The sequence below is a fragment of the Gigantopelta aegis genome, chromosome 10, assembly GCF_016097555.1.
Source record: "Gigantopelta aegis isolate Gae_Host chromosome 10, Gae_host_genome, whole genome shotgun sequence".
Taxonomy (NCBI): domain Eukaryota; kingdom Metazoa; phylum Mollusca; class Gastropoda; order Neomphalida; family Peltospiridae; genus Gigantopelta; species Gigantopelta aegis.
Genome location: NC_054708.1, coordinates 34,489,670 through 34,514,315, shown reverse-complemented (window position 1 = coordinate 34,514,315; position 24,646 = coordinate 34,489,670). Strand labels below are relative to the sequence as shown.

The window sequence follows — 24,646 nt, the reverse complement described above, 5'->3', positions numbered from 1 at the left end:
AACTTAACGACGGCAGTTCATGTCTTTGAGATATAAATTGCCATAGGTATCATAGGTAGAGAGCATCACCGACGGCACTATTATGCCGTCATTAAAGGTATGGTCAACTCAAACAAGAGCCTTATGTGTTGGAAAGATGCACACCCGGACCATCAACACATACTGACACTTTAGCAAATGAAAAACGCGTAATTTTAGAGTTAATAAAAAACCCATGATTATTCCTGCTAACTGGGGGCAGCCATTTTGTTTTGTTTTTGTGACGTCCGGTGGGATAGCTCGGGGCGAAGTGACGTCAGCTCCTGACCATCTCCTGACCATCTCCTGTATGTACAGTATAAACAAAAGCAGTAATTTTCGACGAGGCGCTTCTCTTTGATCAACCTGACTTGTAAAACAGCATAAATGACGTAATAATATAATAAACTATTTAACTAAATATATTTCAAGTTGCATTAACGGAACAAAATGGGGTTATAGTATTTTTGTCTGTTAAATAATCCAAAGGAAAAATGTACAAAATTAGGCCTATTGATATGCTACTTTGGAGCAAAAACGACAACCCACGATACCCAAGTGATAATTTTATTTTCTTTGGGACTACGTAATTGGTCAATTCTGTGGTTTTTGATGGAAAAGTCTACTTAATTAATAGTTTTACAGAACTATTTACAGTAATAAACCATGTCCATTACAATTTTATGGGCGACAGGTAATATTCCACAATACCGGTATGTATTTTTGTGTCTAGACAGCGACAATTAATTGGCTCGTCTGGTTACCAATCAAATACACACCTGCCAATCAGGAATCACAGGTAGACGCAACTAACAGCATAGACCAATTAACTAAGAAAACACTCCGTGTATCATTTCAGTACGTTGGTTAATGCATGGGCAAAACATTGTTAATTGTTTCGACTTGTTGTGTAGCTACTTTGACAATGGTATTTTATTTTGTATTGAAAACTAATATATATAGTGCTGGATATACTTATTTGCTGGCTTACTGGGATGTGTATTATTACAGAACATTGCAATGTATGACTATTTTATCATCCCGCAAAAACCAGGTAGATTATGTTTCTCTAGTTCTAAGGCTCATTCCTGACGTTATGCGTTAAGTATTACATAACCACCAGCTCGCCAGAGAGTGTACTCACTGAGATGGTACAAAATGGCTGCGACTGTTATATGTGGAGTGGCACGCTATTGGGCCAAAGAAGGAAAATGCAAGGGTGTGTGCATTCAACTCCGTAATCCTTAAAAAATACGTGATTTTGAAGTTTAAAGTAAATAGCATGTTGACATTATGATATATGTGATTAAATTACAGTGTTTGGCAATTAGTTTCTTATGATATTTTATTATTAATGATTTTTTTTCTGCTGACGATGTGAGGTAAATTCGCCGGAAACGAGGACACGAACGATGGGTCAACTTAATTGGCGTGTAGCACAAAAACAAGTGAAAACAATTATCAAAATAAAATGTTTGCTTCTAGTTTAATAAAGAAAGAGCCAGTAATTAATTGTGTTGTTCTTTTTTATGCTATCACGTTTATACAGTGAATTAGTTAAAAATCATTGTTGTTCGTTACCATTGTTGTCCAACATGAGCACGACCTTTGTACCTCATAGTCGTTTCTTTGTTTGTTTACTTCTACACAGCTTTTATTTCTACGATTTACATTCAAACAAAGTTTTAATAAAATGGCAAAACCTAATAAGAATGACAAGCTATATTTCTAGCAGATGTAAACAAAGTTTAATTTTTAATTTTTGCGTCCATGTGAAACGAACATTTTCCCGCTCACCCCACGTGGTCAACAATCTTTACCGACTTGTCAATGGGGTATATAGACTGGAAATTTCCACAGGAAGTGACGAAATGACCTTTCACTGTTTTCAACAAAGTATAGAGGCTATAATTGTGACCTGGAAGTCATTTATTGTCCGACATCCGCTTGAAACGCAACGTGATTTGAACTTCGACTAATTGTTATTTTATATGATTTGTGTGCAACTGGATTCGATAATTGACAAAATCAGGTAAGCAAAATACACTCTTTTTATTTCTGATATGTTTTTAGTTAAAGTTATAATATGATACATTACAATTTAGCATTTTTAGCTCATTTTTGGTGGACTGCTCAGGGGAGATTTTCATTTGCACACGTGTCTCTGTGAAACGAACATTATTTAAAACTAGATTGTTAAGCGCTGGTGCATCGCTTTTTCGAGATTATTTCTTTTTAATGTAATAAAATCAAAAGCTAATTAATACAAAGTATGAAAGCTAAGTGAAACCGGCGATTATATTTATATTTCTATGCCAGCTGATGTTCGTTTCACGGACAATATTTTTGGCGCCTTTTTGTGGTCTTTTGCAACGAACGAATAAGTTTTCCTTTCTCTGTCAAAATTTACAGCGAGTTGAAATGAATAAGTTAAGCGATGTTTTGCAGGCTCTTTTTTAGCAACAGATTAAAGTCGTGTTACTAGCGAAACGGTCGTAAAATAATGACAAAAGTAAAAAATGTAATACCGGCATATTTTTCCCGCCATTTTAATGATTTTTGTGTCAACTGAAACGAACGCCATCGCCATAGTAATTTTAACGGTCTACTCTTAATGTTTTTTATTGTTAAATTGATAAAATCAAGTAACAATCTAGGTTATTTCTGATGTATATATTTGATATTTTCAAGAAACCCCCAACAGTATTGAAGTTGAATTAATTTGTGTTTGATGATGTTAGTTACATAAGACTATGAAAGCAAAATTGATTTTAGATGTTTTGTTGTCCAGTGTAACTTACAAAACTAATGTTGAGAAATGGACACTAAATTTATTGGTCTGCTATTAATTATTTTATGAACACAATAATATTCCATATTTTTGTTTTAATTAGGAATTTTTAATATTGTTATATAAATTTTATGGTAATGCAAACTGAATATTTAGTTATTGATGATGTTAGTTACAGAAGACTATGAAAGCAAAGTTGATTTTAGATGTTTTGTTGTCCAGTGTAACTTACAAAACTAATGCTGAGAAATGGACACTAAATTTATTGGTCTACTATTAATTATTTTATGAACACAATAATATTCCATATTTTTGTTTTAATTAGGAATTTTTAATATTGTTATATAAATTTTATGGTAATGCAAACTGAATATTTAGTTATTGATGATGTTAGTTACAGAAGACACATTGCTGCAGAGTTGGTTCAAGTCCTATGTATCTTACATCATTAACATGTAGTTTTAAGTAATTGCAGTTTTTATTCCTGTAAATATTACTCTTGTATTTTAATTTTAGATGTTTGTACTTGCATAATATGATGTCAATAGTTTGTTTTTCTCACACTTAATTATTTAGGAATTTGTATAGTGTTGTTAGTTACACTGGACACTTTTTTCGAATACTTGTTGTGGTCTATGAATTCTACTGATAGTAAGACATTCTGATATTAGATTTAATTTTTTTTTCAAAAGACTAAGAAAATTAGGCTTGTCTAACCCGACCGACCCATGAAAATCGACCTGTCAAAATACCTTTGGGGAAGAATTATTGTATATTTAAAAAATTTGTTTAACCAGTTTCAATTTACGACCAGAAACATTAAATATACAGACATTGATATTCTAAATCGTAGAAATATTTTATTAGTTGAAAACATCTTACAATGTAGCAAACTTGGAAATGTCCCTTTAACATCAGTTTCTATTTGTTGGAAATTAGAAATTCTGTAAAATGCTATTCCTAGTAACGAGAACACAATTTTCCAGCAACAGTGGCACAAGATCTTGTGTACCGCGGTGCATGTTCGTAATACATGGTACATGCTCTTGTGAGAGGCAAAATGGGTTTTAAACTAAATCTAACGGTATGTACACAGATACCTTCACGTAAGCCAGTTGAGGCTATGGATCAATTGCCATGCTTTGGTAATCTCACAAATTTATTATAAGCGGTCATTTTGTCCGACACTAGGTACAGTTGTAAGAATGCCATCATGTTTGCTATTGTTACATTTCTTCAAGTTTGTTAATCCTATATACATAGTCCACATCTATAAAAGATCTACGTAGTCTTAGTTTTTGTGTTCCATGTTTGCTTTATTTTCCTATTTGGTTATTTTTGCAGGATTTGAGATGGGTGAGGATGAACCTTTGGAGCAAGTACTTGAGCAAGGTCAAACTTCACGTCGAAGTGTCAGAATTGCAGTGAAGAAAACTGAAACTGTTCAACATGCAGAAAATGGTATCACGTCAGCACAGAAAAAGAAAAGTAGTGCAGAGTCTTCAAGTGATTATCGGAAGAGAATAAAGGCAGACCCGGAAAGATACCGAAACCACTTGGAGTACGAAAACAATCGTGTAAAGCTATTCTTGGCCAACCTGACACCAGAAAAGAAAGGGCAGTACCAGAAAGTGACAAATGAGCGTGTGAGAAAGTGGAGGGCTGAACAGAAGGCTGTGGGAAAGAGTGTTAGCTCATATGTTGCACCAAAAACCAGAAAAGAAAAGGAGACAAAAAAAGAACAATGGAAAATGCAAAAGGCTACATGGAGGGTCAACAGATCTGAAGAACAAAAGGCAGCAGAAAAAGAAAAAAGAAGGCAGAAGTATCTTGAAAAGAAAAGAAAAAACAAAGAGGAAACTGCGGCTCTGAATGGAAAGAATGTTATCAGAGAACCATCGACACCAAACCCTGAACAGCCATGTTACGTAGATCCTCAGTGTACCCCTTCCACATCAACCCTCAGTTCTGAAAGAGAACCTACCCTTCAGTGTGTAGAATCGGTCCCAGCAACTCCTTACAAGAAGAAGAACACACTCAACAAAGCTGTCTGGCGGATGAAGAAGGCAATGCCAACTGACAAGGGGAAATTTGTGCACGTGTTTGGAACCGTGGTGGACCGTGCGACTCCACGCACTCGTCGTCTTCTTCACCAGAGATTGGGCATTGGAGCCAAATCTAGAAAACGAATAAATTTTCTCGCTTCGTCAGTGTCTTCACTCAGGGAAAGCATCCATGCGCTTAGAAAAAAAAGAAATAAGAGGGATGTCAGTGCTAAGAAAACAGTGGCACTCATGCTAAGTTTGAAGAAAAAGTACTCGTACAGAGAAAGTAAACTTTTAGGACTCAATTATAAACTCCTCCAGAAGGCAGGAAAAGCAAAGAATTTGGACGAATTAAATGTACGGAAAAAAAGAAAAGATGCACTGTCATCACAGACTGTTCAAAAGGTGGAGCAATTTTACAGGAGGAGTGACATTTCCCGTACTCAGCCAGATGCGCGGAGTGCAAAGAAAGGATCCAAGGATGAGTATCCCGTGGCAAGGAGGGTGATGGATATGTCAACGGCAGCAGCGTACGAAATGTTTAGGGCAGAAAATCATCATACAGCCATTTCAAAGACGAAATTCCGACAGCTGAGACCCAAAGATGTCTTGCCCTCAACACGCACAAGAAAACAGAACTGCCTCTGCGAGTATTGCGCTAATATTGATCTTAAACTAGAGGGCATTGGTCGCTTTGCAGCATCTCAGCGTCTGCAAGATTTGACATATAAGGACAGATACGACCTTTCCAGGTCAACTCTGTGTCCAAGAGGGGAGGATGGCGAGTACAAGATGGCATGCCTTGAAAGGAAATGTGCAGCCTGTGGGACATCTGCCATTGAAGTGAAACTACGTCCTCTACTAGAGACCCACATTGAAAATCAAGTGATTTTCTTTAAGTGGGAGAACACTACTTATGTCCACAAAGGTGTCACCAAGAAGAAGCTGACTAGGCAGAGGAAAACCCTACTGGCTCGTGATTTCGTCACAGAACTGACGGAAGAGGCAGCCAGCATATCAAAACACCTCTTCAATGCCAGATGGCAAGGAAAGCAGTATGATGCGGTCTCCAGTGACGTACCAGCAGGCTGGGTCGTCATCTGCCAGGATTTTGCAGAGAATTTTTCTTGCTGGTACCAGGATGAGGCTCAGGGAGCACACTGGGGACACGATTCGGTGACACTTCATGCCAATGTTGCCTCATACAGGTGCCCTGAAGATGACTGTGATCTGATGACGAATCATTCGTTAATTTTTGTCAGTAATGACCTGAAGCATTGCCATGATGCTGTCCATGCATTCAACTTGTCAACAATGGACATTCTAGTTAACCTTGGCGTCTCCATGAAAAAGGTTGTATATTTCTCTGATGGAGCCCCGACACAATACAAAAACAAGTCTGCCTTCTGCGACTTAGGGTATGCTTTTGAAGACTTTGGGGTTCATTGTGAACGACATTTCTTTGGGACACGGCATGGCAAAGGACCATGTGACCGGGAGTTTGGCACCCTAAAGAAAGTTGTTAATCAGCGCGTCAAGGAAAGGAGAGCCGAAATTGGCACCGCTGAGCAATTTTTCTTATACTGCCGTGATCATCTGAGCAAAGAAGATGGTCACGTCCACTACAAGAGATCCTTCTTCTTCATTGAAAGTGCGGATATTAAGAGAAACCGAGAGCGGGCTAGCAACCTGAAACCTCTACCCCAGACAAGACAGCAGCACTGTCTTAAGATGGTGAAACCGTACATCATCAATAACCGTGAACGGAGCTGCTTCTGTCATGTGTGCACAGAGAGGGAGGAAGGCAGCTGCCAACATGCAGACATTACTGGCAAATGGAATATCGCCAGTTTGCTCAAACGTAGCAAGGTATGTATAATTTTTTACGCTCTGTGCACTTAACTTGTAATATTTTTTATTCCAATTAGTAAAGACAATAAATATTTGTAGGTTTTGATATTGCTTGATTCAGGGATGTAACCTTTCTCCCCTGTTTTTGGATATGGATTCACTATTTTTATTTAAACTGAGTATTACAATTGAGCTGCTTCTAAATTAAGTACATTTTGAGACACATTTTTTTTAAATATCAACTGATTGTGTTTCTGTTTCCTCAGGTGACCAGGCACGATTGACAGGTGTTTAAAATCTAGTTACTAAATAGCTCCACCTTTTGTTTTCCAGCAGGATGCTGATGCAGATACGAGCCTGTCTACATGCCCTGTTGCTGAGCCAATTCCTGTCAAATCTGCAGACGACAATATCACTCCAGCAGTTGAGCTCTTTGAGAATGACGACCACCCTGAAGAGATTGGCAACCTTTCTGCCGACGATCCTGAAGATGGCCCACGACTTGTGATGGATGTTGGTGCTGCAGCCATTAAACCAACAGGGTAAAATATTCAAATCCTTGTAATACATAGTTCGAAATGAGCACTTGTCCGTTTGTCCTGACAAGTGAAAATTTGCTCGGACTAGCAATATACAGTACCTTAATGGTTGTCCAGTGGACAAGTAAAAATATTCAATGCAGTTTAATTTTTAACAATCAAAAATATGTTTCTTGTACAACACATTTATTGAGTGAAAATACTGCCAGACAAGTAGATTTCTTGATGAACTTGCACCGGACAAATGAAACATTCTACTTGTTTCTATAGCTGTTATATATTGCATTGAATTTTAATATTTTTACATTCTTTGTTTTGTTTTTTTTAATTACTGTTTCCTTGGTTGATTTTCCTATGCTTCATTTTTTTGTCTGTTGTTGAAATAACAAGGAAATGCTTCTGGTTTCAGATCCTTCCCACTGGGTAGCTGGGTGAGCGTAGGATTCAACAGAAATGGCAAGAAGAATCCACTGCTGTTTTTCAATGGAACTGTAAGTTACCTAAATGGATTTACACAGCCTGGTTTTGACATTCATTTACAATTTGGTTAACCATGTGCATTTAAGAAAAATAAGTCTGTAAATTCAGCCCAGTATTTAATTAAGTAGTAAGTTTTAAGATATTAAATGTGCACTGATCACTTTATGCAAGGAAACAATTCAAAGCTTGCAATTATTGCAAGCTTAATCAAGTCCAGTTCCACATGCCCTATCCTGTGTCTGAATAGACCGATTTAAAAAATAATAATTGTTTTTGATAAATAGCTGAAATTTGTGCGTGTGGTCCAATTCAAGACATTCCAAAACATAATTGATTGATCTCTTTTAAGGTTCTTCAAACTGACAGTCATGAAGTCAAAGTACAGTTTTTGAAGAAGAGGGGCAATTATTACAGCTTTCCTGAACTTGACGACGTGTCCTGGGTTCCATCGAAAGATGTTCAGGCACTGAAGCCACCAACAATCAATGCCCGCAGCCAATACTTCTTTATCTGATTAATTAAAGAAGTGAAACTGAAATGAAACTGAAGAATGTTTCACATTTTGTTGTTATATTTCTCGATTATATTGTTCATTTTTATGGATGATGACTTTTTGGTGTCTTGTAACTTACGACATATGTGCTGCTAAACTTTGTTATTTGAAAAGCATACTTCTAGTTTTTCTTTGTATCTCTTTCTGATACAGAAACAAACACTGACGTGGGAAAAGAAGAAGCCATTTGTTAATATTGCTTTCTCAAAAAAAAGTTGAACTCTGCATATGTCGTAAGTTACGGTGTCCACAACTTTATCGCCATACTACAACATCATATGTGATTTTTTTTTTAAATCTCTCAATTACATTGAAATGAGATGCCACAACACACCAATTACATCAATATACATCTCATTAAATCAATTTATTCATTGTATTATTGGATTAAAATGTCGTCTTGTAACTTACATCGCCAACAGCATTTGCCTGATTTGACACCCTCACTACAGTCAAGTGAACCAGAAAACAACAACTTTTGCTTCAGTATTAGTTGAAAACAAGTCTTATCTAATATCTAAACTAGTTTTTTAATAAATTTAAGCACTTTTTATTTTTAATGACTTTGTCCTCATTCTTTGGCTCAGTATCGTGCCGCTCCACATATATGATAGCCGTCACATTTAACCGTTTTATTAATTAACTATACGATTATACGTGTTGATATTAAGGAATAATGTGCATTATATATTGTTGAATATGCATACCAGGCCAAATGCCTTAATGGTCCTCTCCTTTAAAGCTTGAGCCCTGTAATACGGTCTAAATTACACATTAAATTATGTTTCTTGTCTAGAATATTGGCATACTATTTTTGCTTCAATATGTATTGTTACAATGTTTACAATTTAAATGTGTGGGACCGCTCGCCTTATTTGAAATTACTTGAGAGAAATTATGATCAGGAGAGCCATGGATTTCTTTAATGCTATTTCCTAGTCAAGATGCCTGGAGCTAACACAAACATTAGTTAGGACAATCAGCAAGTTTCAAGATACTAAATATCCAAACATTGATATAATTTAACTACAAGAAAATGTATTTAATAAGTAATGTTAGTTGTTAAAAAGGTTCTGTTTGTCGGAAACCATCTACACTGGCAGCAAACTGCAAGGTCAGTTCTGTTAACGGAAACATTCTTTTGAGGTTTTTATTCATATTTTCACTGATATTTCAAATTTTACACGTGTGCTTTGAAAAGCAGCAAGTAAAAGGTTTCCTTGATATTTGAGAGTACTTTACCCATTTGTTCTAAATTCAGAACCAATATCTACATGTACATGTCTACAAATTTACATCCATTTGTAGGTTCCAGGGAATTTATGAGTAACAATACATGTACATCACGATTGTGTATCTGAAGCATGTACTCTACCAATGAGCTACAATCTGGCAATTTTGGACATACTACCAGATCTGTATTAAACAACAATCAGATATCCACTTACAGCACTAACACGGGAAAGAATTTTGTTTTAGACAATTTTCACAGATATATACCGTATACGCAAATATTTTCGCGGCTAAAATAATTTGCGATCAGGCTTTAATTTTACATTTTCGCGACTGTGTCCCCCAATAATAAAATAAAAATTACTCATATTTCATTTGCCAAACTGTTTTCAATGACGATTTCATGCACATACTTGGACATGTTCACTATGCTGTCAGCGAGACCATTACCATTACCAATATTTATTTACATGCTCATATACCACTAGAGTTTCGAGCATGTCTGTCCTGGGCCCGATCTCTGGATAGCCAGTGAGACGACGTCAATGTTGTATGCATGTCTGATAAGACTATTGTCATGTTATCGATGGAACACGCACATGCGATACAGAACATTGAAAAACACAAATATCACAAGAAATAACTTTTCATTATTGGTGATACTCACAAACTTCCATTTAAGGTTACAAAGAAAACAAACAAAACTGAGATTACGTAACAACAGACTTGCACCCAAATGTGTGTCATTTGGATCAAATCCATGTGGTTTACAGAATGTTTGTCACGCATTGGTTTGTGGCATCAAAGTTGTAGAGCTAAAACGTCTACATATCGACGTCTCCTCATTTTCCATGACAATCCTTGCATCAACTTCAGAGACAACAGGGCCATGGGCAGTTAACACCTCTTTGACAATGCTGCCATCTGACTTGGTCGCATAGGTGGTAAAGCGCTTGGCTGTTGTCGGTACGTGTATGTTCCTCTGAAGTCACACACATTGTTGGTTACTAGGTATGATGATGGAATAATGTCATCTGGGTAATACCCAAATCTGTCGACTCATAAGAAAGTCAGAATGGCAGAAACAGTGGTGTCACTAAATAAACACTGAGATCGCTGCCTTCTATGTCAATTAACTATCAAGACAAATTAATCCTACTTTTACCAGTCCACAATTTCTCAAAGCCACAAGTCACATGACTAGTTGCATTCCATAACAATCGTCGTCTGCTAACGTTTTCTTTTAAGCTCGATAAGACCATTTTAGTACCTTGTTCAATGGTTTAGATAATTCCATTCATACATCTTACACGTGAACTGTTACAGTAACTAAATGTACAAATCAGGTGTTTACAGTCGAATGTTAGCAACTCTGTTGATAGTTGGTTACATGCTCACAATACCGGTGCAGCATTGACTTCAGATCGTGCAATTCATATTTACCAATAAATATATTTGATTTATTTTAACATATTAATATTATTATCGACATATAAAGACATTTTCCCATATAAAAGTCTACGATAGGACCCAAACATATATCGACACAAATGTAATATCGACTCAAACATATCGACTCAATCGAGTTAAAAACATCATAGAAGTTAATACACGTTTTGGCCGGGACTGGCCAGTCATATCGACACAAACGAAATATCGACTCAAGCAAGTTCGACACAACGGTGTTCGACTAATTATTATGCAACTATATGGCCATGCTAAAACAATTGCTACACATAGCACCATTTTACCGACCATCTTTACAGATTTAGTAACACAACTAAAACAGAACTTTTTAAAAGTAAACTTAACACACCAATTAGATTTCCTGGTAAAGAGTCAAAACAAGTTACATCTGCACATATTGGAGGTTATCTTTTTGCTAAGGCCTAAAAAAAGTGTGTGTGTTTCCGGTTTACCGACCTACCCGAATTTTATGCAGCAACCCTGAAGTTGTTTTTAGCACCAAAAAAAACCCCAAGCATTCTGAAGGTACTGCTAAAGCAATACATGTCCCCTACCGGACCTAACAACTTTTTATACCTCATAAATGCAAGGGTCATACCTCTGTGAAAAGTAGATAAATCACCATTAAAGTTAAACGTGATCAGTAACAGTACATGATAAAGCTATATACAAAATTTCACCTCAGTATCTTCAGGCATTGCAAAACAAAAGTCCAGAAAACTAATTTTCATATCTCCTAAGTTCAAGGGCCATAACTCTGTTAAAAATGGGTAAATTGCCATGAAAGTCGAAAGTAATATATAACAGTACATTGTAAAACTATATATACAAAATTTCAGCTCAATATCTCAAGGCATTCTGAAAAAAGTCCGGAATTTTTTTCTTCTCACATTTCCTAAGTTCAAGAGCCATAACTTCATCACAAATGGGTCAATCGCCATGAAAGTCAAACTTGATCTGTAACTGTACATGATGAAGCTATACATAAAATTTCAGCTCAATTCTAAAAAAAAAAACATTCATAAAACTATCTATATGTGGGACAGATGGATGGACAGACAGACAGAAAGACGAAGATGAAAGCTATAAGTCCTCCACTTGGACTGGTAAGAGACAAAAAATTAGAAAATTATAAAAAAAAATGTAAAAAAAATTATATACCGGTATATTTTCCATTTAAATATATTCCCCTGAAAAACAGAACCAGCTGAATTAATTTCGGGAATTTCTGTAAGATTTGATCCGTGACGTCACGAAGGGAACTTCTTTCGATAGTCAGCGCCATTGTTCATTGCTTCTTTTGTGTTTATTATGGTTAAACGGCATGTTGTTGGCGGCTGTAGCAATATAAAAGCCGATAAATTTAGTCTTCACGCATTTGCTAGTAATGTTGCTGTGAGAAAGCTGTGTATGAATTTGATTAAAACAACGTGGAAATACTGGACAGGAAGAAAATGCCGGAGACCGTTGCGACAGCAGACACTTTAGTTTCGATTCGTCCGAACTGGCTTGTCGGCTTAAGCGAGATATGGGAATACCATGTGTTAGGGCTTTTAAAAAAAGATGCCGTACCAACAATTTTTCTGCGACACAAAACAAATGACAACAAGCCGACGCCATCCACACCGATACGACCTTGGGGTGCATATCGTCAATTTCCCAAATTGCGTTATGCTTTCAACTCCTGTCAGTTTGTTTTCTCATGCACGGTTCGTGCAATCATCGAGATCCGATTTGTTGTTGTTTGCATCTCGTTCATTTGTGAGATTTTTCTTTACAGTTCGAGAACATTAAAACAATAAAGTACCCATCCTACAAAAATGTAGGGTTTTTTTTTTTTTTAAAAAGAAGAAAAAAAAGAGAGCTAATTTTGTATGCATCTTAGAAAACAATCGGCTCAGAAATAAATGACTTGTAAATTCCATAGTATAAAAAAGGCGTTCCCTGTAAAACAGACTATAAATACATTAAATTAATTTTACTATAATTTCCCACAGAGAAAACCTTTTTTCATACTATGGAATGGTCTATAAGTTATTTATTTCTGAGCAGACTGTTTTCACAACTGCACACAAAAAAATAGTATTGTTTTGTTATTTCCAAAACACTTTTACTTTTTTTTTTTTATGTCAAACTAAACTGAAATTATTCACACAAAAAAAACATCTTCATAGATGGATGGGACGGACTAAAAGTCGTTTTTGTTTATTTTTTAAAATTAAAATAAGTTATTTATTTCTGAGCAGACTGTTTTCACAACTGCACACAAAAAATAGTATTGTTTTGTTATTTCCAAAACACTTACCCGGTACTTTTTTTTTTTTTTTTTTTACGTCAAACTAAACTGAAATTATTCACCAAAAAACCCCCATCTTCATAGAGGGATGGGACGGATTAAAAGTCATTTTTGTTTATTTCTTAAAATTACCGATATCGGGTCCACTTGACTCGTAGAATTCAAGAGTTATTTATCGTCTTTTCTACTATATCACAAGTATTAGAACATACAGTGTAGCAAAATAATTCGCACGAAAAGCTAAAGAAAAAAACAAGAATAAAAGTTTTAAATTAGTGGTAAGCTGTCTCCACGACCATTTTCATCGTCATCTGTCAGGCCGGTGGTTCGTCAGAAGATGTTTCAGGTTCAAACTGATAAGGCATTATTTGTTGTGTTGCACAAATATTAGTCCAGTCGTCATTACTACACTATTCATCATCGAAAGAAGAATTGCATGATCAATGAGCTTGGCAGTCGCTGTCGGTCCCACTTTCGCTTGCGCTGGAAGTCATCTCATGGTAGGTTTCAGTGAAGCATGTTCCCTTCGTGACGTCACGGCTATTTACAGGCAAATGTTTTTACCGAGAATTTTACTCGGTCGTTTCCGGCAGTGTTCTACGGGAGTGATGTTTTAATACTTTTATGGGGCATTTTCGTAATTATTGATTTACATATCGGTGTAAAATATTATTGCAATGAATTAAGAAAGCATTTAATTATGGAATTTAAAATTTTAGTGTATGGTCTGGCACAGCACTTTAAGATTCAATTAAAAACAAAACGTTCCTACCTACCTAGCCTATTTTTTTCCATAGATGAAACATGAAACACACATACTGTTTTTTAGGCCTAATGTAAAGAGTATAAACGAAGGAAACCGTTTACAAAATTAACTTTGAAAGAAAATGTAAGGCTGTTAAAACAGGGGATTTATCATGTGTAATAAAAGAAAGCATTATGTAAAAAAAAACCCCAACTTTTCACACTTTTAAAACGGGTGGATAGAATATTAGTGATATCTGATATCCATTACAACATCTCCTTGCCTATTAAAGGCGATTTTTACTGACATAACATGTTTTCATAACTTGTAATGTGCTAATTAAGCAAGATAGTTTGTACCATCATGCTTCAATCTTAAAATTATTTAATTCCAACTGACCATCACTCCACCTTATAATCTTACAGTGCTGATCCTCCTCACATATTATACTTATAGTCTGATGGGTTTTTTTTTTAACAAGTGACTTGGAATTCAAGTGTAAGGAACCAGAATTGACAAAACACCAGAGTAGTTTTCAATAGCACAAGTTGAAATTAAACTTCAATTTACAACCACCTCCTTATTTATACAGTGTTTAGTCATTTGAACATTCAGGGTTGAAACTCTACTTAAAATCATGGTGGTCAACTAGGCCACATGAACAATTTTTTACTGGCCCTTATTACATTTAACCAGCCGTCTAATTAGGACACTAGCAGTTGCAAGGAAACAAAATGGAGTTAATATATATCAGGCCTGCTGAAATACTCACCCGCTTGTCACAACTGAGTAACAAAGCTGCCTTGTGATGTCAAAACCCACTAGCTCATCAGATAACTCATAATTTTACATTCCAAGTTGATGTCTGAATTAACCAAACGTTTCACAACACAGCTGTAAAGCTTGATTTGTACTTGTACTCTGGCTGAGAAATCACTAGTGTGCTTTCCAGTCTCGGCTATTTTTGAACATTTCTGAATATTAGTATTCGAATTATAAAATTGTTTGTTTAAAACAACAAATATAATTACCGTCATATAGGCTGCTCTTATCATTAGTAGTGAAATCAACTGAGGGGCCCATTGGGCCATTTCTCGTTCCAGCCAGTGCACCACAACTGGTTATCAAAGGTATGTGCTATCCTGTCTGTGGGATAGTGCATATAAAAGATGTAGTGTGTTTTCTCTTTATGACTGTCAAAATAACCATATGTTTGACATCCAATAGCCGATGATTAATAAATCAATGTGCTCTAGTGGTGTCATTAAACAAAACAAACTTTTTACAATTAAGGACTTCCAGCACCGACCCATTCGGAATACCGTGGCTAATTCCATCTACAATCTGATTCCTACTAAACTACAGGTATTTGATTTACTGTTAGAACTGTGATAGATGACATTTCTTTGCCAGAATTATAAAAAAAAATTGCTATAATTATTGTGCTAATCCATTTCATTTTACATTTTGTAATAACAATAAACTTTATGGATTGAAGTTACACGTATATATTACATACATATCTTGCTTCCTGAATTTGTGTAAGATTTTGAAGTATATCAAATAAGTTTACATTATCACCAAACACCTCTAAAGATATAGACAGTGTTACCTTTTTCTTTTTATTAACAGTAGAAAATATATTTACGATATACTCACCTTTTTTTAAAAAAATTCACAAATGCTTATTGTTTTACATACACAATACAACATTTCACTTCATTCATGAATGCTTTTTTAGTATAAATAATAAATTAGTCATATTCAAAAAAAAAAAAAAAATTGTAATTACACAAGCCTGATATATCACTCTTTTTTTTTAAAGTATGCATTTTTCTAAACTTGATGGATGCCTGACAGATTATCTTTGTAAAATTCAGTTTAATAAATGTAACCCAAGTTAATGACTGCCAATCTTCAACCCTGACATTCAAAATGAAATTTATTTCCTAATTAACAGCCTTGCATTTTCTTTTCAACAAAAATGTGTGATAAAACACGTACCTGTAATGTTGCTGGATCATATGATGCGCTTGCTGTCTCACTGGAGAATGATCCCGAGCTTGTTGTATTGAGTCTCTCAAACGCTTCCACTGTCTGATTAGCATTAAATGTACTATCACTTCCCGAACTGACCTCTCCATCATTGGCATTGTCTATAACTAAACACGGAGCACTTGAGTCTACCTCCTGTTTCACTTCAGCTGGTAAAGGCAGACGGATATTTTCAGTGGGAACAGCTTCAGTCGAAATGGATTGTGTATTTTGTGATGATGATGATAATGATGGTGGTGGTGGTGGTGCTGCAACAGTTGATGGCAATGTGCTCACAGCAGGAGAACTAGCAACTGTGGAACTGTTAGATTTCGTCCCTGATTGTGAATCAGAAGAAAGCTCTTTGGCCATGTTTGCCAGATCTATCAAAGCTTCCAAATTCTCATCAATTTTATCTAAAAAGATATTAACAGGGATTTTACATATTAATCAACACGAATGGATGTCAAACATTTGGTAATTCTGCCATATAGTCTTAAAAAGGAAACCCACTACATTTTTTCATTACTAGCAAGGGATCTTTTTTATGTATCATCCCACAGACAGGACAGCATATACCATGGCCTTTGATATACCAGTCGAGGTGAACTGGCTGGAATAAGAAATAGCCCAATGGGTCCACCGATGGGGATCAATCCAAGAATGACCGCTCATCAGGTGAGTGCTTTACCCACTTGGCTACCTCAAGCCCCTAATCGACAGAAGTAAAATCTTTTCATGTTGTAAGGTGCAAAAATTAAAAAACAAATCGGGAACAAAAAATAGCCTACACCCAAACATATTTTACATTTATAAAGCAGTTTAAAATTCCAAGTCAATCACTGCATAATTATTAGGGCTAGCTCTGGGTTTGCAGAAAATTTCGGCAATTATCTTGCAAAAATAAAAAAGTGCAAAAATCCAATTATTTTCTAACAAAATTAAATATCAATTATTTCAGGATATTATTTTGCCAAATTAAAATAAAATTTGCCAATTGTTTGTAAAAAGTAGATCAATACCAGTGAACATTTTGTTCGGTATCACATCGCAATTTACTATGCACATTTCAGAGATTGCTACACAAGTTTAAAACATTAAGTAGTAGTTGCTAATCAAATGTCAATCAACTAGAAATGTTCCATGAATACTATTTATATACCACCATTTTCTTCAAGTAAGATGCACATGTGTTCATATGTACATACGTTTGAGTGTGGGAAGCCGAAATAAGAAAATTACCTTTTTTGCTGGCCGGTGACGCAGCCGAGTCACTGGATTCACTGGGTCTTTTCTGCCCAGCACTAACACTAACAGGTGATGCTTGAGGACCGGGTTGAGGACCAGGTTGAGGACCAGGTTGAGGACCAGGTTGAGGACCAGGTTGAGGACTTGATGGAACAACTGGTTCATGCTGTGGACTGCTTAGGGACTGAACTGATGTAATGCGTGGAGGGGTCCAGGACGGCTGGGTAGGTGACTGCTCTGGTCGCCTGGGCTGGATCTGATTCGACTGCTGCCCAGTACCGACACGTGGTGGATTTGGTGATCTTAAAGCTGCCATGTTTCTCATTCGGGGTGGACTGCCAATTGAAGATGAAAAACGGTGATTCGTCCTGTTCGGTGTGGTTGGACATCGATTCTGCCATCTAACAGGACTTGCTAATGAATGACCTCGAGATGCTGGCGACTGCTGATAGCGAAGTGGACTTGGCTGTATTTCTCTCTCGGGACTCTCCCGCAAGTCGATTGTAACTTCTTCTGCGGGCTTTGGTTGCCTGTGGGGCCTGCTAACCATGCCATATTGTTTCCTAGGTGTGATATGTTCATTGTCCCTGGACACCTTCAGAGGTATTTCTTTCCTAAGTGTCTTGAATGCTTTTGTGCAGTAGCTCTCACTGATCACATTGCCAGTACTCTGAACAAGTTCACTCAGCACATATCTTTCTTTTTTATAGTTGTCAATCTCCACAGCCAAGTAACCACTCAGTTCAACACCTTGTTCATAGTCAAGGTATTCCCGACACAACCTCTGCATGGCTTCGACAAACGAAGTGAAAAACTTTACAGAATATTGTTTATCCATCATTGTACAAATTGCAATACTGTGTTGCTAAATCACCTGAAATACACAGCACTTAATAGGGTAAGCTCATCATAAAAGATATTTTTCAAATTTGCACACATCAAATTATTTTTTTAAAAAGACACAATATCTACTCACCCTGATAAAAAAAAAACCAAGAAGCTTTATGCCTCTTTATATAAAAAGAAGAGACAAGAAACACTTAGCAGCCCTTGAAATTCAGACAATTTTGGGAGCAATTATAGAATCATTAAAAAAGACCTATTCCAAGGGACAATATTTTAAAATCTGGTTATCTGAGGTAACCAGAAGTCGGTTCACATGGTTTTTACCTAGGTAACCAATTGCTTGGTTATGTGAATTATATTTGCGTAACTTGTGGGTTAACTGATCTGTTATCTCAAAGTTAAGTTAAACTTATAGTTTAAATACGGTGCATAATTTTTAACTCAAGGTTACCTCAAAGTTACACTGAAATTATATTTTAAATACAGTACATAACAATATTGTAAAAGGACTAAATATCAGCCCCAGTACTGAAACAAAGTAGATACATTTCCAAATTCCTTTTCTTGTTTTGCGGTGGCAAAGTTACTTTCACTTTATTGATGGTACTTGTATACTACAGTGACATTCCAAATGTTTGTTTTTTAAAGCTCATTATGCAATGTTAGTATTTTTCAACATTTGTGACAGTTTTGGATTGTTATTTACATTAAAATCGTTTTCAACCTTTGTAAAATATTATGTCTAATATATATTCCTTTAGAGATAAAATAGAAGTAGATAATTTAGCCACTCGCAGCTGTCTATGCACATTTCTTTAAAACTTTTGGCTCGACTATACTCAGCATTTAGTTTAGACTGGTCGCAAGTTACAACTGTTGCAATATAACGTCTACTGGTTTGCTGTGCATCAAGTATCTAAAAATCAGTCTAAAACATTTGTCGGAATATTAGTCAAACTTTAGAATCTCGAAATTACAATACTCAACTGTATAATTTCTGAACACCTACAGGTCACGACGTAACTGATTTGTGGTTCACATAAATTTAATTTTGCGTAACCGACAAAGAAAACGGCAGTTCGCGTGAAATATTGTACCCTGTATACTAAAATATAAGTGTTTTTGAGAACTAGCGATACTGTATGCCAGTGTAAAGACAAAATAGCGGCAAAATAACAAAGGAACCTTTTTAAAAATATATATGTACTTTATAACTTACTTAAATAAAATTAATCGGAAGGTATATTCATGTGCAGGATGGGCCATGGATAACAGTGATGGCCAACTACTGTAGATTTGGAAATGAATGTGGGTGACAGTGGGCAGACTAAAATGCGACATGAAATTAATGCAAGTGGCCTCCCTTTAAAATATTAACTATTCTAACACCACACACACACATCTGTATACTTTTTGATTAAATCCAAGTTACAGGTGTCTTCAGTGAGATCAATTCACCAACATGTCAGTGTACACATCAGTTAACCTGTGTAGTCCCTATTGTTTTTGGTGAGATCAACTCAACTCAAAGCATATTTTTGCAGAAATCATTTCTGTAATGTGTATAGTTACCTAAATCTGGCTAACATGAGCAAATATGTACAATTACAAAACTGTATGCCAACATAGTTGCAGGAAACTTGAACAGTAAAGACAAAGAAAAGACTGACCGCGTGCTAAAACCCACTCATGCTGGATGACCAAAGACGTGCCAAAGAGCCTGCGATTGTTACACATGCCTGGCAGCTTGCTGGACTATTGGACAATTAATCTGTCTCATCTACGATGAATTGTGCTCCAGTTGTTTTATAAATGTATTGGAATTTTAATCTTTGTTTTAATAGCGTGTGATACATAACTTGCTGTTCAGACTATTTGACAATTAGTCTGTCTCGTCTACAATGAATTGTTTTCCTGTTCTGTTTTATAAATATATGGTTATAATACGGTATTAAAATCTTTCAGTTTGTATTATACAAAACATAGAAATAAATGCACAATATTATTAATCCAAATAACACAAACTCGCATTTTTCCCATTAATATTATGATCACATTAATATCAGGATCTACAGTATTTGTTAGTGAAATGTTGCATATGAAAGCAAATTGAAATAAGTGACTTGGAGATGTTTCTATTGTTTTTGTATGAATGTAGCGGTAGATTTTAATTTTTAAATTTTTGTATTGAACAAATTAAAAATATTTTTATTTATTAAATAAATGAAAAAAAATAATATAACCAACCTACCTCTGCCAAAATCATATTTATTACCCAACATAATATTAGGTTGGGGGCGAACCGACAAATTGTTGGTGGCTAACTCAGCAACTGATAAAGAGTTGGGACAAACTGACAATTTATTGGGGGCGAACAGACATTTGGGATGAAGCGTCTGGTATCCAGCGATACTGAATCATTTTAAATTATACAACTGTGTCCGGTGTATCGGCGCACTTGGTATTTTGCTTAAGTATGCTTAGGAAGTTGTCATGTTGTCAGTATTTTTAACGAATCAAAGTTCAATTCCTTTTTCAATGGTTAATCAAGTATCAACATATTTATTGTTACGGATGCAATAAAAAAATTTTAGAATTATCAATAATTATATCATAATTTCAAAATAAATCATTCACCTGTTTTTGTGTATATAAACGCGAAGTAGGTCAGCCTTACTGATATTAAGAATGTTAAAACCAGTCTAAAAACACCTTTCCCGCATTTTAAAAATTATAGTAAATGGTATAAATGTAATTATTTTCGTTCGGTTATTTTCATTTCAACTGAAAAAGGAAAACACAGACAAATGCAAACAAAACTTAAGTTTTACACCTTAATTGACAGTTATACCAGTTCACAACTGTCACAAGACTCACATTGTTATAAAAAAATAAAAGCGAAATAAGATCCATGTGTGTGCACAATCTACCCGAGAAAAATAAAATCCATGTAGGCATCTTAGCCATGCATGACAATGAACATGTATGCATCTGCAGTACTGTGCCACTCAAGAAAACTATTCCAAAACTGATCATGAGATAGGTCATGTGTGATCGTTCATTTTCATAGTAATATTTTTAACAAGACAAAACAAAAAAGTACTAAAATAATTCTGGGACAAAAGTGTAGCGTTTATAGGTTAAAAGTGAGGTCATGGGCGGTCTTAGTTCACCAAGGTAAACATCTACGGTCCGTTTTTTAACATTTTGACATTTATTGGACCCGATGTTTACAACTTGAACAGCAAAAACAAGCGTGCAGTTTCCGCTCAGATTTCAGGCGGAATCGATACAACCATGGAATTAATTATTTCGTGGCGAAATATGAGATGTACCAATAAATATAAACACTTACTGTATAAAGAAAACTGCCCGAGTCACGTTTTACGCATAAATAGACAGTTTGTGTAATCCTGCATTAATCAATTTTCAGGAACAAAATCTCGAATTTCCCGCCGGCCAAGCATATTTAAAATGTGATTGAAAACTGTTGGCGGAATCGGATTATTTGTATTATTATTCGTACACGAGTTTTATTCCACGATAATGGAAATCACGTTTAATAATAATACATAAATAAACTTAATTAATGAATAATATTTTTTTAAAATCAATTAATTGATAATAAATTAATAATAACAATTAAATAATATAATACAAAATTAATTAATTTATACTTAATAAATAATAATATAATAATAAATTACTGAATATGTTAGTAATTATAATAAATAAATAACAAATAACATTATTGATTGAATAATAATAATAAATAATTAATTAATTAATTTATTATTAACTAAATAAAATGTTGTTTTTTTCATTTATGTTTCCGTTACACACACACACACACACACACACTTATATATACACAAAACAGAAGGGGGTGGGGGAGACAGACATAGAGGGATGAAACGGGGTGGCAAGATATCACGCATTTGTTTGTTAGAACATGTTTAGTAATTAATGCATAACTCTGACTTGATGACAACTGCTGCTTGTGGTGACTGCCTTGTACCTGTCTGCACATTGGCTAAACCGATGTGTACTCTGATTTCTACTTAACCGTTTGAACATTAAATGTGCCTTGCAACCATATGAATATGTTTAGTAATTAATGACACTGCTGCTTGTAATGACTGCCTTGACCTGTCTGCACACTGGTGTGCACTTGACAATAGCATGCAAGTAGTGGGATGGATGTGTATCATTCCTGTTCCTTTTGTTGTACTGTTAACATGTTCATGCATTTATGTTAATTTCTAAATGTTATGGTTAACATTTGAGACTTAATGCTTGATAATTATGTAGTTGAACCATGTACTTTATTTAAGTACATTGATGTGGAGATTTGTAATGTAACTACATACAACTTATAGTACAAGTTTTTTGAAAGTAGTTACATGAATATGTTTCAAGGAATAAATTACATGGAGCGACAATCATTACATGTTAGATTTACATGTATAAATTGTTTTCAACTGCCAGTTTAACTTCAAATTGTCTGTTTCCCCATTCTTTGTGTGTCTAGATTTATATATATATATATATATAATTTTTTTTTTTTTTTTTTTTTAACTGAATAAAACCCCTAAAATAACTAATGACCAGTATTATAGCTAAAAAAAAGAAATGAAATTAAAACCAAAAGAAGAGAAAAAAAAGGAGAAAAAACCTTTGAAACACATGTAAGCATGGCCTGTAATAATAATATTTAAAAACAATTATTAAAGGAAATAAATAATTTTGGAAAAAGTAAATAAATGAAGGCCTTAAAATAAGTAATGACCTGTACTAACAATCATTATTTTTTTAATAATAATAAAAAAGAATAATAACACCCCAAAACTTTAATGTGATAATATTATTAACAATGCATATAATGCAACCCACACAAAGCACATATGTAGAAACAAAAATAACAAAAATCAATAAATTTAAATAATCAATTCCATTCAGTTGCAATATTTCTTTTTAGCGTACGTAATATGCTTGATACGAATAATTCTCGTGTCCGCAAAAATTTTCATTCGGCATTTTCGATGTGCCATAGTCATGGGCATCTTCAAACATCTAATCCTGGAAAGGTTACCAAAGGTATTGTGTACTTAATATTTTTGTCTAAAATTTATTAAAATATGTTGTTGTACGTGTTGAGGCTCTTAAATAAAGCACATATGCCTGATTTTATTAAATCGTGATTGCAAATGGAAAATTCGATCCAATGGATAAACGTTACGGCACAGCAATAAACATCACAATAATAAATATCGTGCCGGAGACGTTTATCTTGATGAACTAGGGCGGTCTATAAATAGCAGGCTCAACTATCCATATCTACTGCACCGAATCACTGGACATGCAAATCATTTTGGATACAAGGGGGTGCCTATATTTATGCACCATTCTAAAATGTTTATTTACTACAGACATAAAACAATTTGTTGTGTATCTCATATTATGCACTGCTTCATTGGACTGGTGAGAGACACATATTAAGTATTTCACAGTGTTCACATAGAAAATGGTCCCTGAATGCTCAGGTACACCGATACAGTATCATACACCACTGTCACCAGACAGCACTGCACAATAAAGCCTGCAATTTATTTAATGTAGGTGTGCATTTTGGAAGGACTTTTCTTTGACACTGCCACTAACCCTATTTATTATAAGTATTTATAATGGTTTTTTTTATACGTGACAGCGCCAAAGGAAAGTCCTACCATTTTTCAATATAGTCTTTTTAACTTATGTCCACGATTAGTGCCCAATTTTGGCATCTTTGCAGTTTGTACCGGTACTCAGTGATCTCATCTTTTCATACCTATATTTCACGTACAAATTCACTAAATTAACTAAGTTCTTTTGAAAAAAAAAATCATATGTAACATTCTATGTAAATATATTAATACCTCAACGAAAATGCATCTGAAATTTATAGCTTTTTAAGCAAACAATTTTACATAAAAACATTTACGTCGTCGACCATTTTGATTAGCGTGACCACGTGACTAAAGATAACTCTCGGTTGAGGTTCACTTGTACCAAATCAATTCATGTTGCCGATAATATGAACGTTTACTAAACAGTACTAGAGGCGAGCTCTGTAAAGTAAAGAGTTGTCCATTCATTACAGCAGAAATAACGTTTACTTCACAATATTTGTTTTTAAAGCATAAGTATGAACATCTTTAAAAATGTATACAGTCATGTATGATATTAAGTGAATAAAGGCACGTTTTGCAGAGCCGATTTAATGACCCGCAGGGCCTGTAGCACAAATAGCAGCGGGCCTCCTTCCCAGGATATACATGAAAAATAATTCACGAACCCATAGGGGCGAATTGATGTTTTTTCATGGATCTACACTTCTGACAATCTTTGCTTTACCTAAATATATTATTATCACTAGTATCAGATTTATAAGGCTTAAATTACATATGTATTTTTTGATGCAGATGTTTGTTCATGTAATTAATGTATATTTATGTTATTGT

General features: G+C 35.0%; 2 protein-coding genes across 15 annotated transcripts in view; one reads left to right on the top strand and one right to left on the bottom strand.

The window, feature by feature from the left end:
• The window catches only part of LOC121382869 (putative uncharacterized protein DDB_G0290521), a 91,559-nt gene extending 67,394 nt beyond the window's left edge, over nucleotides 1-24,165 (bottom strand). For all 12 annotated transcript variants that reach the window (XR_005959227.1, XM_041512508.1, XM_041512507.1 and 9 more), the window contains exons 1-3: nucleotides 24,062-24,165; nucleotides 17,295-18,174; nucleotides 16,023-16,468 (exon numbers count right to left, since the gene is read on the bottom strand). Coding sequence is in view for 11 of the 12 variants with exons in the window: in XM_041512508.1 (XP_041368442.1) it covers nucleotides 16,023-16,468; nucleotides 17,295-18,141 (1,293 nt within the window). In the remaining variant the exon portion in view is untranslated. The remainder of the gene's footprint in view (nucleotides 1-16,022; nucleotides 16,469-17,294; nucleotides 18,175-24,061) is intronic.
• LOC121382868 lies at nucleotides 1,962-8,262 on the top strand. Of its 3 annotated transcripts, XM_041512499.1 has the most exons (5): nucleotides 1,962-2,050; nucleotides 4,154-6,723; nucleotides 7,039-7,247; nucleotides 7,654-7,735; nucleotides 8,074-8,262. In XM_041512499.1, exons 2-5 carry the CDS (start codon nucleotides 4,162-4,164, stop codon nucleotides 8,236-8,238), a joined length of 3,018 nt encoding a protein of 1,005 aa, XP_041368433.1. In that variant the 5' UTR covers nucleotides 1,962-2,050; nucleotides 4,154-4,161; the 3' UTR covers nucleotides 8,239-8,262. The 3 variants fall into 3 exon arrangements, with proteins under 3 accessions (XP_041368433.1, XP_041368432.1, XP_041368431.1); XM_041512498.1 differs by lacking the exon at nucleotides 1,962-2,050 and having other exon boundaries at nucleotides 3,714-6,723; nucleotides 7,042-7,247; XM_041512497.1 differs by lacking the exon at nucleotides 1,962-2,050 and having other exon boundaries at nucleotides 3,718-6,723.
• Nucleotides 24,166-24,646: the final 481 nt, after the last annotated feature.